We start from the raw sequence: 14881 nt of genomic DNA, 5'->3' as shown, positions 1-14881 counted from the left end.
AAAATGGTACAGCCACTGTGAAACAGTTTGACAGTTCTTTAAAAAGTCTAGCAATTCCATTTCTAGGTAAATACACGAAGGACTGGAAAGATACTCAATTAAATATTTATAAATGAATGCATAGCAGCATTACTCACTATAGCAAAAATGTAGCAAGAATCCAAATGTCCTCCAACAGATGACTAGCAAAAGGTGGTATATCCATACAACAAAATATCTGGCCATAAAAAGAAAGAAGTACTGATACATGCTACAAATTTTAAAAATATGCTGAGTGTAAGAAGTTAGACACAAAAGGCCACATGCTATATGTGTTCCATTTACCAGGACAGGTGGATCTAGAAAGAGAGAAGGAGGTTGACAGGGGCATTCAGTGGGCTTTTTCAATCTAAAGTAGAGGTTGGCAAACTATAGTCATGAGCCAAATCCAGACTGCCTCCAGTTCTTGTAAGTAAAATTTTACTGAAACATAGTCATCCATTTATTTACTGTCTATGATAGCTTTTGTGTTACAACAGCATAGGTGAGTAGTTGTGACAAACGCTGTAAGGTCTACAAAGCCTAAAATATTTACTCTCTGGCCTTTACAGAAAAAATTTGCTGACCTCTGATCTGATGATACAATCATTCTCCATCCAAGGATATTTTCCTATCTCCTTTCCATTTCCTATTTCTAGAACTCCTATTAGAAAAATATTAAAAAAAAAAAAGCAATTCTGACTATATATTTTTTCATCTCTTCATGCTTTTGTACTGTATGTTGAAGAAATCCCTCAGCTTTATCTTTTAGCTCACAGATTCAATTTTTAGTATGCCTATATTACTATTCAGGCCATATACTGAGTTCACAGTATCATAATTTAAATTTTTATATTTGTGTTTTTATATAAATATATATATCATATGATATATATTATAAGTATAAATAGTATATAGTTGGATAACATTATTGTATATATGTTTTTTTCATAGCAGCTTACACTTCTCAATGGTGGTAGGGCTGGTCTGAAATAAGCCACGCCATCTGAAAAAAGTTTTCCAACAAATTTTTGAAATGTAGCATTCTACTACCATTTTCTAAAAATTCAGTGGGATTTTTTTTCCTACTACTTCACTTAAAAGTTATTTAGCCAGTAATCTTGCTACCAATAGGACAAGTATATCACAAGAAAGGAAAATTATCTACCTATCTCTCTCATGAAAGTAAATGCAAAAATCCTAAACATAATGTAACAAATTGAATCCAGTTACATATAAAACAGATAATACATCATAGTCTAAGGGGATTTACTCCACGAATTGAGGGGTAGATTTGTATTTTTTTTATTTATTTTTTTAATGTTTATTTTTGAGAGAGAGACAGAGACAGAGTGTGAGTTGGGGAGAAGCAGAGAGAGAGGGAAACACAGAATATGAAACAGGCTCTAGGCTCTGAGCTGTCAGCACAGAGCCTGATGTAGGGCTTGAACTCACGAACTGTGAGATCATGACCTGAGCCGAAATCGGTTGCCCAACCGACTGAGCCATCCAGGCACCCCGTGGGGTCGATTTGTATTTTATATTCAATCAACACTGGGGTGCCTGGGTGGCTCAGTCAGTTAAGAGTCCGACTTCAGCTCAGGTCATGATTTCACAGCCCGTGGGTTCAAGCCCCACTTTGGGCTCTGTGCCAACAGCTCAGAGCCTGGAGCCTGCTTCAGATTCTGTGCCTCCCACTCTCTCTCTGTCCCTCTCCTGGTTCACGTTGTCTCTTTTAAAAAATAAACATTAAAAAAAATTAAACAAAAATTCAATCAATGTAATTCACCAGATTACAATTTTAAAAATCATATGATCATTTTGATAGATGCAGGAAAAAAAACCTGACAAAATCACTATCAATTAATGATATAAACTTTCAACTAACTAGTAACAGAAGGAAATTTCCTTAATTGGATAAAGAATATTGATTAAAAAAAGCCTCTACAGCAACCATCATATTTAACAGTGAATCGTTTAAGGCCTTTCCCTGAAATTGAGAATAATACCACAAATTTATAACAAAAATTACAAATATGAGAAAGGTCATCAAATCAGTCACAAAAAAGGGCAAAATATCTGAACAGGGGGCACCTGGGTGGCTCAGTTGGTTAAGCGTCCAACTTTGGGTCAGGTCACGATCCCAAAGTTTGTGAGTTCAAGCCCTGCCATTGGGCTATCTGCTGTCAGCACACAGCCTGCTTCAGATCCTCAGTCCCTCTCTCTCTCTCTATCCCTCCCCCATTCGTGTTCTCTCTCTCTCTCTCTGAAAAATAAAATACATATCAAAAAAAAAAAAAATCTGATCAAGCATTGCCCAAAAGAGCACATTCAAATGGCTGGCAAATATGAAACAGCCATCAAGGAAATGCAAATTAAACCAAAATGAAATATCACTGTATTAGAATGGCTAAAATGGAAGAGACACTAATAAGTATTGGTGATGGCACAGATAAAAGATATTCTTATAAATTGCTGGAAGAATGTAAATTGATACAATCACTTTATTATTTATTTTTTTTAATGTTTATTGTATTTTTGAGAGACAGAGAGACAGAGAGACAGAGAGAGAGAGAGAGAGAGAGAGAGCGCGCATGAGTGGGGAAGGGAAAGAGAGAGAGGGAGACACAGAATCCGAAGCAGGCTCCAGGCTCCAAGCTGTCAGCACAGAGCCTGACGCGGGGCTCGATCTCACAAACCGCGAGATCATGACCGGAGCTGAAGTCAGCGTTTAACTGACTGAGCCACCCAGGTGCCCCAATACAATCACTTAAAAAAAAAATTATTTTTAAATTTATTTATTTTGATAGTGTGTGCATAGACATGAGCAGGGGAGGGGCAGGGAGAGAGAGAACCCAAGCAGGCTCTGCGCTATCAGCGCTGATAGCACAGAGCCCCGTGTGGGGCTTGATCCTACAAACCATGAGATCATGACTTGAGCTGAAATCAAGTGTTGGACACTTAACTGAATGAGCCACCCAGGCGCCCCAATATAATCACTTTACAAATCTTTTTGGTGTTATCTACTAAAGCTGAGCTTAAGCATTATCCTATGAAGCAATAATTCCACTCTTAGATATGTACCTAACAGTAATGCATATTCACCAAAAACCCCAAACCAGAAACGACTCAATTGTCTGTCTACAATAGAATGGAGAAATAAATTATCCTATATTCATACAACATAATTTAATCATTAGTGAAAATGAACGAACTAAACGATACATAACAACACAGATGAATATGGGAATCACAGTATTGAGCCAAAGAGGTCAGGTTAAAAAAGAATACATTCTGTGTGATTCATACAAAGTTCAAAAATAGGAAAAACTAATCTCTAGGGTTATATTTGGAAGAGAGAAGTGAATGTTAATGGCTGGAAGAGGGTTTAAGGGACTTTGTGGGATTATGGCAACTTTTCTGTTGGTTCTATTTTGTGACTTGTATTCTGTTCATGCATGTGAAAACTTACCAAGTTTATACACTTATGATTTGCATATATTCTTTTCTATGTATGTATATATACTTCAATAAAAACTTTCTATTAGAAAAAAAACCCAAATAGTAATTCAGAACAATATCTTTAAATTTTCAAGTGGTAGGGAGATTTTCTTTCTATTTTCCTTTTACTTTACGCTTTTATTGCTTTTGGGTCAGTTTTGTGGTCCATATATATTTTTTTAACACCTGAATTTTTTTTTTTAATTTTTATTTTTAAGTAAACTTTATCCCAATGTGGGGCTTGAACTCATAACCCTGAGATCTAAAAGTTGCATGCTCTACTCATTGAACAAGCCAGGCACCCCTAGTCTGTGTTCTTTCTTTTATTATTATTTTTATTTTTAAAAAAAATTTTTTTTAATGTTTATTTATTTCTGAGGCAGAGAGAGACAGAGCATAAGTGGGGGAAGGTCAGAGAGAGAGGGAGACACAGAATCAGAAGCAGGCTCCAGGCTCTGAGCTGGCAGCAGAGAGCCCGACGCGAGGTTCGAACTCACAAACCGTGAGATCATGACCTGAGCCGAAGTCGGTCACTCAATCGACTGAGCCACCCAGGCACCCCTATTTTTTTTATTTTTAAAGAATGTTTTTTAGGTGTTTATTTATTTTAGAGAGAGAGAGAACACAAGCAAGGGAGGGGCACAGAGAGAGAGAGGGAGACACATAATCTGAAGCAGGCTCCAGGCTCTGAGCTGTGAGCGCAGAGCCTGACGTAGGGCTCAAATTCATGAACCGCGAGATCATGACCTGAGCCAAAGTTGGAGGCTTAACCAATTGAGCCACCCAGGCGTGTCCCTTTGTTTTTTAACTGAAGTGTAATTGACATACAACATTGTATTAGTGTTAGTATTACTACACAGGGAGATACAAAAATGGCATCTGCTAGCTTTGGTACTAGTAGGGTAGAGGAAGAATGTAAAAATGGCACCTGTCAATTCAATGCCTCAGTCCCTAGAGAGAATCCCAACAGGCCTCTGTCCCTCCCAACAGTTACCTTAAGGTTGTTAGCAAATGAATTTTCTTCCCCTAAGGTCTAGATTTTCAAACTGCTGCTTTTACCCTACCTGGGTCCTGGGATAAGTGAGTCTGTGTATGAGCTCTTTAAGAGGAGAATCTCAGGAGCACCTGGGTGGCTAGGTAGGTTAAGCGTCTGACTTCGACTCAGGTCATGATCTCACAGCTTATGGGTTTGAGCCCCACATTGGCCTCTGTGCTGACAGCTCAGAGCCTGGAGCCTGATTCAAATTCTGTGTCTCCCTCTCTCTCTGTCCCTCCCCACTCATATTCTTTCCTTCCCTCGAAAATAAATAAACATTAAAAAAAAAAAAAAGAGGAGAATCTCCATTTCCTACAGCTCTATGTTTCTCCTGGATACAAGCCCTGTTGTTTTTCAAAGCCAGATGTTTCGGGGCTTGTCTCTCTAGTTCAGGTCCTGAGGGTTAAGGTAAGTGATAGTGGGCCATTAAAATTTTTAAAAATACTTAATATATCTCTTCTAAGTTATAAACAAAACTATCTTTTTTTTTTTTTTTTTTTTATTGAGAGAGAGGGCGTGATTGAGCAAGGGGCAGAGAGAGAGGGAGAGAGAGAATCCCACACAGGCTCCACGCTGACTGAAAAGGGGCTTGGACTCACCCGAAGCAGGGCTTGAGTTCGCTTGATGCAGGGCTTAAGCTCACGAACTGTGAGATCATGACCTGAGCAGAAGTCAGATGCTTAACCGACTGAGCCACCCAGGTGCCCCAACAAAACTATCTTTTAACTTTCCCTTATGTAAAATGATAGTACTTAAAAATTAGTTCTATATTTTTAATAACTTATTAATAATTGTTGTTTATCACCAATCCTTTGGTAACACCACTTTTTTTTGGTTGATTCATCTCTTGCCTGTTTGAGGTACAAGGTTTTGGAACTCTTCTGCAAATCTTCCAAGTACATCATCTTCTCCATAGCATTCCATAAAGAATGTCCTTGTTCTTTTCTTCCAGTCTTCTGTCCTTCTCCAATTCCTAATCCTCGCCACTCCATTATATCCTCAATATGTACCTCTTTAACTGAAGGTATCATCAGTTCCCTCTGTTATCTCTCTCCAGTAGTAGTAGCTATTTGTTTTCATACTGTGTATGGACTAGGAGAGAGGGTTGGTGTTCCCACTGTGACATCCTTCATAGTAAACTACCCTACTCTTCCATTCTACCCTTATGTCTACCATTATCCAGAGTGCCTTCAATGTTTACATAATAATCTCCCCAATACCACAGACACTGTTTCACAATCTCCCTATCTCCAATAAACTTCTCTTCCATTCTAGTTCAGCCATCTACTCCCACAGCTGTGACTTGGGTCATGACATCATCCATAATGGTTTCACCTCCAAAATCATTAATCCCAATATTTTGTTGTCTAAAAACTTGTCCATCCAACTTGCTTGTTCAACTACTTTTGTTTATGATTATCTTAATTTGGGATCTCCAATCCACTGATCCTTCTACTTTCAAACTATTAATCTTCTACTTTCTTCACTTCTCTTTCTATCCCACTTAGATTCCATTGTCCACTATTTCAGTAATATTCCTACTAACATCCTAAACTTCCTTGCCTCTTTGGCTTTTCATTGTATCCATCTGGCAAAATCCAAGGCTGGTTTTTCTAAGCCGGTTACTGATCAGCTGAGCTCTAATACCAAAAGACAGGGTGGACTGTTATATTACAAATTTATGACATTGAACTTCAAAATGGGCCCTCAATATCGTCTTATAATTCAACCACGTTTTTTTGATCAACTGATACTCTTCCATTTTCCCCAAGGACTATTTTCAAACCTCTTCTACTTTACTCAAATTTAAGACCAACCTCCCTTCCCCTGTCTCTGTCCTCAATAGTTGAATTCAACATTTACTTTACAAAGAAAACAGTAGGCATCCAATGAGAGCTCCTCATCTGCCCCCATGCCAAACACAAACCAACCTATAGTTGTATACTACACTGTTACAATAGAGGAGCTATCTTTTATCCTTTTTAAGAACCTATCTTTTTCCATCATCAAATATATTGTTTTCTTTCTTTTGAATTGCACCTCTCTTCTCATTTATTTTTACACATAATCCTATCTCTCTGAATCAACCAAAAACCAAGTCCACTCAATTCTATATCCTTCTTCAGATATGTCTTAATGGTAGTTTTCATTAGAAAGGACATGTGTTACACAAAAATACAGAAATGTTTCAGTCATGTCATATGTACTTAGAAAGTTTCTAAAAATGAAATCATGTATTTTGGTACTCATGGAAGTATTTCATGTGTTATGTTCACAAAAAAGGGATGTACTGAATTTAGGAGAACATGTCTTGGATATATGGAGCTATAACTGAAATAAATGATAGGTTCTATATTCTTGTTGTATAAGTCTTAGGGATACTCTGTATAAACGTTACTACTAATCGTTAGAGCCATGAGATTTTCATGCTGATATAACGTGCAAACTTACAAGTAAGTGAAGTAAACCCTCAAGAGCAGAGTATGAGTGGCCTTATGAATTTCACCTTAGAAGACAGATTATAGAAGGCTTTGGGATGTTTGGGAGGAGGGGACAAAATGTGAGGTGATATGAGGGAGGAATATGGTAGTAAAGAAAAGCAGTCTAAGAAAATGGTGACCAGAATAGATAAACCTAAAGGCCTATGAATCCACATAGCCTTATCTACCCTACTTGGTTAACAAAAGATCCTGAACTGGCAGGGACTAAAAATTATTCTCTTGTGTGAACCAGCATCCAATTGCCGTCAACTTCAGTACTCTGTTGCCTTGATTGTTCTTTCTGCTCTTTGCTGCCATCACAGAAGATCAAGTCCATCCATATGGGAAAGAACAGGTAGAACAAGGGGTCAAGAGCTTTTGGTTTACTTCACAAATAAAGTTTTTGGAGGTGTTTATTTACTCCTATTATATCTCCATTTCTGTTACTGTCAATCATTCCTCACCCATACTAGTCTGGCTTACAGCCCCACTGCTCAATCAAAATAGCTTTTACTTCATTAAGGGGGCACTTTTCAGGATGAGCAGTGGGTGTCATATGTAAGAGATGAATCAGTGGGTTCTACTCCTGAAGCCAAGACTACCCTATACATTAACTAATTTGAATATAAATTTTAAAAAAAGTTTTATAAAAAGAGTTTTAAAAAGTTTATTTGTTTATTTTTGAGAGAGAGAGAACAAGTGGAGAAGGGGCACAGGGTGAGGGAGACAGAGGATCCGAAGTAGGCTCCATGCTGACAGCAGACAGCCTGATGCAGGGCTCCAACTCAGGAAACGTGAGATCATGGCCTGAGCTGAAGTCGGATGATTAACCAACTGAGCCACCCAGGTTCCCCCACAACCAAAAAAAATAGGTCTTACTCTACTTTCTTTATAACATCTAACATGGCTTACTCGCTTATTCTTGAAACACTCTTTTTTCTTTGATTTTCATGATATAACACTTTCCTGGCTGTTCTCCCACCTCTCAGAATGCCTCGTTCTTTTTTGTTTGTTGCCTCATCTTCCTCATTTAGGGTTCCTTCTTAATTCCAACAATCCAGCCACATTGGCCATTATAATTAATGGTATATATGCTACTTTTTCTCCTGGCACAGGGACTTTGTATGTACCTTTTACGTCATCTTGAAACCTACTCCCTTTTCATTCTTTGCCTAACTCTTACCCTCCTACATTCAGATACTAGTTTAATCAATATTTTCCTTAGGAAAGTTTTCTCTAAGACAAATGTTTCCTTACTAGGTCAAACTCCTCTATTATGTAGTCTCAGAGTACTACTCCTTCAAAGCAAGTATCATAATTGCAGTTTTATCAAAAATTTACACAAGACATTAATGTCTATCTTTCATCTGCGAGACGTAAGTTTCATAAGTATAGGGACTGTGATTTTATTCCCTATGGTATCTGCAGTTCCTAATTTCTATACCTAGTAGGTATCAGTAAATAATTGTTGAGTACATAAACAAATATCTAAACTCTTACAGTATTTTGAATGACTTTCTTTTCAAACAAAGGAGTTGAATAAAGCAATCTCTATTCATTCAAACTAACATTTATTGACTGCCTAGTGCATTAGTCAAGGAATGAGAATAGTAATGAAAAAATAGATATGTTCCCTACCCTTAGCATAATATCTCGGGAAAAAGTCCTTAAAGTAATCACACAAATAAGTTTATTATTGTGATTTATGCACTGTAAAACAAAATTCAGTATATTATCAACCAAGACAGGAGTATCTAATTACTGTGAGAAGGCAAAAATACACTCTACCTCCTGAGAGCTATCTCCTTCTTTGACACTGGGATGTTTTTGTTTTGTTTTGTTTGTAATTTAGCTTTATTTTTTATTTTTTAAATTTACATCCAAATTAGTATATAGTGAAGCAATAATTTCAGGAGTAGATTCCTTAATGCCCTTTACCCATTTAGCCCATCCCCCCTCCCACAACCCCTCCAGCAACCCTCAGTTTGTTCTCCATATTTATGAGTCTCTTGTTTTGTCCCCCTCCCTGTTTTTATATTATTTTTGTTTCCCTTCCCTTATGTTCATCTGTTTTGTCTCTTAAAGTCCTCATATGAGTGAAGTCATATGATTTTTGTCTCTCTCTGACTAATTTCACTTAGCATAATACCCTCCAGTTCCATCCACGTAGTTGCAAATGGCAAGATTTCATTCTTTTTGATTGCCGAGTAACACTCCACTGTATATATATACCACATGTTCTTTCTCCATTCATCCATCGATGGACATTTGGGCTCTTTCCATACTTTGGCTATTGTTGATAGTGCTGCTATAAACATGGGGGTGCATGTGTCCCTTTGAAACAGCACACCTGTATCCCTTGGATAAATGCCTAATAGTGCAAGTGCTGGGTCGTAGGGTAGTTCTGGTTTTAGTTTTTTGAGGAACGTCCATACTGTTTTCCAGAGTGGCCTGTACCAGCTTGCATTCCCACCAACAATGCAAAAGAGATCCTCTTTCTCTGCATCCTCACCAACATCTTTAATTGTCTGAGTTGTTAATGTTAGCCATTCTGACAGGTGTGAGGTGGTATCTCATTGTGGTTTTGATTTGTATTTCCCTGATGATGAGTGATGTTGAGCATTTTCTCATGTGTCACTTGGCCATCTGGATGTCTTCTTTGGAGAAGTGTTTATTCATGTCTTTTGCCCATTTCCTCACTGGATTCTTTGTGTTTTGGGTGTTGAGTTTGATAAGTTCTTTGTAGATTTTGGATACTAACCCTTTATCTGATATGTCATTTGCAAATATCTTTTCCCATTCTGTCAGTTGCCTTTTAGTTTTGCTGATTGTTTCCTTCGCTGTGCAGAAGCTTTTTATTTTGATGAGGTCCCAGTAGTTCATTTTTGCTTTTGTTTCCTTTGCCTCCGCAGATGTGTTGAGTAAGAACTTGCTGCAGCCAAGATCAAAGAGGTTTTTGCCTGCTTTCTCCTCAAGGATTTTGATGGCTTCCTGTCTTACATTGAGGTCTTTCATCCACTTTGAGTTTATTTTTGTGTATGGTGTAAGATAGTGGTCCATGTTCATTCTTCTGCATGTCGCCGTCCAGTTTTCCCAGCATCACTTGCTGAAGAGACTGTCTTTATTCCATTGGATATTCTTTCCTGCTTTGTCAAAGATTAGTTGGCCATACGTTTGTAGGCCCATTTCTGGGTTCTCTATTCTATTCCATTGATCTGAGTGTCTGTTCTTGTGCCAGTACCATACTGTCTTGATGATTACAGCTTTGTAGTATAGCTTGAAGTCTGGGATTGTGATGCCTCCTGCTTTGGTTTTCTTTTTCAAGACTGCTTTGGCTATTCGGGGTCTTTTCTGGTTCCATACAAATTTTAGGATTATTCTAGCTCTGTGAAGAATGCTGGTGTTACTTTGATAGGGATTGCGTTGAATATGTAGATTGCTTTGGGTAGTATCGACATTTTAACAATACTTGTTCTTCCTATCCAGGAGCATGGAATCTTTTTCCATTTCTTTGTGTCTTCTTCAATTTCTTTCACAAGCTTTCTATAGTTTTCAATGTATAGATTTTTCACCTCTCTGGTTAGATTTATTCCTAGGTATCTTATGGTTTTTTGTGCAACTATATATGGGATCGATTCCTTGATTTCTCTTTGTGTTGCTTCAGTGTTGGTGTATAGGAATGCAACCAATTTCTGTGCATTGATTTTATATCCTGCAACTTTGCTGAATTCATGAATCAGTTCTAGCAGTTTTTTGGTGGAATCTTGTGGGTATTCCGTATAGAGTATCATGTCATCTGTGAAGAGTGAAAGTTTGACCTCCTCCTGGCCGATGTGGATGGCTTTTATTTCTTTGTGTTGTCAGATTGCAGAGGCTAAGACTTCCCATACTATGTTGAGTAACAGTGGCGAGAGTGGACATCCCTGTCTTGTTCCTGACCTTAGGTGGAAAGCTCTCAGTTTTTCCCCAATGAGGATGATACTAGCATTGGGTCACTCATATATGGCTTTTTGTCATCTTGAGGTATGATCCTTCTATCCCTACTTTCTTGATGGTTTTTATCAAGAAAGGCTACTCTATTTTGTCAAATGCTTTCTCTGCATCTATTGAGAGGATCATATGGTTCTTGTCCTTTCTTTTATTGGTGTGATGAACCACACTGATTGTTTTGTGGATATTGAGCCAGCCCTGCATCACAGGTATAAATCCCACTTGGTCATGGTGAATAATTTTTTTAATGTATTGTTGGATCCGGTTGGCTAATATCTTGTTGAGGATTTTTGCATCCATGTTCATCAGGGAAATTGGTCTATAGTTCTCCTTTTTAGTGGGGTCTCTGTCTGGTTTTGGAATCAAGGTAATGCTGGCCTCATAGAAAGAGTTTAGAAGTTTTCCTTCCATTTCTATTTTTTGGAACAGCTTCAAGAGAATAGGTGTTAACTCTTCCTTAAATGTTTGGTAGAATTCCCCTGGAAAGCCATCTGGCCCTGGACTCTCGTTTTTTTGGCAGATTTTTTATTACTAATTCAGTTTCCTTACTGGTTATCAGTCTTTTCAAATTTTCTATTTCTTTCTCTTTCAGTTTTGGTAGTGTATATGTTTCTAGGAATTTGTCCATTTTTCCAGACTGCCCATTTTATTGGCATATAATTGCTCATAATATTCTCTTATTATTGTTTTTATTTCTGTTGCGTTGGTTGTGATTTCTCCTCTTTCATTCTTGATTTTACTTATTTGGGTCCTTTCCTTTTTCTTCTTGATCAAACTGGCTAGTGGTTTATCGATTTTGTTAATTCTTTCAAAGAACCAGCTTCTGGTTTCATTGATCTGTTCTACTGTTTTTTTTGGTTTCAATAGCATTAATTTCTGCTCTAATCTTTATTTTTTCCTGTCTTCTGCTAGTTTTGGGTTTTATTTGCTGTTCTTTTTCCAGCTCCTTAAGGTGTAAGTTGTGTATCTGAGATCTTTCTTCCTTCTTTACGAAGGCCTGGATTGCTATATACTTTCCTTTTATGACCGCCTTTGCTGTGTCCCAGAGGTTTTGGGTTGTGGTGCTATCATTTTCATTGACTTCTATACACTTTTTAATTTCTTCTTTAACTGCTTGGTTAGCCCATACATTCTTTAATAGGATGTTCTTCAGTCTCCAAGTATTTGCTACCTTTACAAATTTTTTCTTGTGGTTGATTTCGAGTTTCATAGCATTGTGGTCTGAAAATATGCATGGTATGATCTCAATCTTTTTGAACTTACTTAGGGCTGATTTGTGTCCCAGTACATGGTCTATTCTGGAGAATGTTCCATGTGCACTGGAGAAGAATGTATACTCTGCTGCTTTAGGATGAAATGTTCTGAATATATCTGTTAAGTCCATCTGGTCCATCCAATGTGTCATTCAAAGTCATTGTTTCCTTGTTGATTTTTTGATTAGATGATCTGTCTATTGCTGTGGGTGGGATGTTGAAGTCTCCTACTATTATGGTATTACTATTGATGAGTTTCTTTATGTTTGTGATTAATTGATTTATATATTTGGGTGCTTCCACATTTGGCACATAGACACTGGGATGGTTTTTTATAATCTTTTTACATTTTCCCTGTTTATGCATCTTTGAATAAGCATATTACGGCCTATTAGCTCCAAAATTGTGTAAGAGGCGTCTCCTCAAATTCCCCATTGATCAGTGAATGCTATTATAGTTTTAATAGGAAGGGTGATGGATATACATTTATAACACCATTCCATGTGCCACTGCCAGCCTCTATTATTCTGTTTTGGTTTAGAGGATTCTAGTATTTGGATGAAGAATGGGAAGTACTGTTATGGTAGGATCATGGAGGAGGGCCAGCTTCTTAGTTATTTGGTTGGTATAGACCTTGCATTTCTAAATTCAGGGCATATGGGACTTAGATGTAGGAAAGGTAGGAGAGTGAGCAGGGAGTAAGGGTGACGAAAAAAGGACAATTTTCCTTCCTATTTTCATTACTACATATGGCCAAAAAATTCAATGGCCTTATGATTAGTAAAAATAACTCTCAAATTCAGCCAACCTTAACTATTATTCCCAGTATTATGTGATTCTGTCTTTTTTTCTTTTGTATATCATCAAGTATTTTAGTGACAAACTGGGCAAGGCTGTAACTGCTGCTAACCAGGTATTATTTTAAACTAGAACTCATTATTTTCTTTAGAACATAAAATGAAGATGTAGTCAGTATTCAGAGTGATTACTATGTTAAGCAGAAAATAAGTCAGAGGACAAGTGCATTAAATCACATTCTACTTTTACAACATTAAATATATTTTATGACACTCACTATTCTGAAATTCCTTGTACTTCTTTTGTCCAGTTAGATTGTTCTTTGTCTCCAAGATGGACCACTTTAGATGGTGGGGCAGTTCTTCCTAAATAAAGCTTCTGTGTTCCTGGAGGTTCTTCCAAGTAAAATCTTAAAAGATTAAAATAAAATTAAAATGTATTACCCCCAAATTTGTGGTTTAATATAGTGTTCTAGTAGTATGAGTCTTCAAAGTGAAAAGGTTTCTACATGGTTATAATAGCAAAAAACCAAGCCTCCCTTTTTTTAAACTGTAATATAAATTTCAGGACATGGACTTGTAAAAATTTTCAATCAAAATATAAGAATTATTACTCTTTCTCTTAAAAAAAAGACTAAACACAGAGGCACTTGGGTGGCTCAGTCAGTTGAGTCTCTGATTTCGGCTTAGGTCATGATCTCACAGTTCGTGAGTTTGAGCTGTGTCAGGCTCTGTGTGGATAGCTCAGAGCCTAGAACCTGCTTTGGATTCTGTGTCTCCCTCTCTCTACCCCTCCCCAACTCATGATCTCTCTCAAAAATAAACATGAAAAAACATAAAAATAAAAATACTTTATAAAATATAAATTTTTATAGAATTAAAAAATACTCTCAAATGCAATAAAGTATTTTTACTAAAAAGCTTAACTTGATTCTGATCAAACCACTATACTTAACTATCAGTTAACAGGAAATATATGGGATGGAGGACCAACTTAAATGACACTATGAAGAGACAATCAAGTACATTCAGAATTCTACAAAATAACTGACCTGGACTCTTCAAGTAAAGAGGCAAGGAAGTTAGTTTAGCCAGGTCCCAGGATATAAAATCAACATACAGAAATCAGTCATATTTCTAGATATTACCTTGGGAAAGTGACATTTAAAACATAATATCATTTACAGCTGCTCCAAAATAATTTAAGCAGAGTGATTCCTTCTGCTTTATTTTTTAAAATGTTTATTTATTTATTTTGATAGAGAGAGGGAGAGAGAATCCCAAGGAGGCTCTGAGCTGTCAGCACAGAGCCCAACATGGGGCTCAAACCCATGAACTGTGAGATCATGGTTTGAGCTAAAATCAAGAGTCAGACACTTAAGCGACTGAGCCACCCAGGCATCCCCCTTCTGTATTATTTTTATTTTTCTCAGTTATTTTAGATATTTTTGTTCTTTGCCTTTCCATAAAAATTTTAGAATATACTGTTCTGTATCTATCAAAATCTGGGAGAGATTTTGATAGGAATTGCTCTAAACCTATAAATTAATTTGGGGAGATTTGTTATCTTTACTATGTTCTGTTTTCTGATCCAAATGGATCTCCATTTATTTCAATCTTTGATTTCTTTCATCAGCATACTTTTGCTTTCTTCAGCATACAGATCCTATATATAATTTGTGAGATTTTTACCCAACGTCAGACTTACTACAGAGCTACAGAAATAAGACAGTGTGGTACTGGGATAAAAACAGACATACAGATAAATGGAACAAAATGGAAAACTGAGAAGCAGACCCACACAAA

At 37.1% G+C, this 14881-nt stretch overlaps 1 protein-coding gene across 4 annotated transcripts in view; it reads right to left on the bottom strand.

Moving 5' to 3' along the window:
- Positions 1-14881, bottom strand: part of XRN1 (5'-3' exoribonuclease 1) — a 120652-nt gene that overhangs the window by 57259 nt on the left and 48512 nt on the right. For all 4 annotated transcript variants that reach the window (XM_007086338.3, XM_007086339.3, XM_042957121.1 and 1 more), the window contains one exon: positions 13354-13485. In XM_007086338.3, the coding sequence (XP_007086400.2) occupies positions 13354-13485 (132 nt within the window). The remainder of the gene's footprint in view (positions 1-13353; positions 13486-14881) is intronic.

This window comes from Panthera tigris, chromosome C2, assembly GCF_018350195.1.
Source record: "Panthera tigris isolate Pti1 chromosome C2, P.tigris_Pti1_mat1.1, whole genome shotgun sequence".
In the NCBI taxonomy this organism is placed as follows: domain Eukaryota; kingdom Metazoa; phylum Chordata; class Mammalia; order Carnivora; family Felidae; genus Panthera; species Panthera tigris.
The sequence above is the reverse complement of the archived record's forward strand: the minus strand, read 5'-3'. Positions and strand labels throughout refer to the sequence as shown.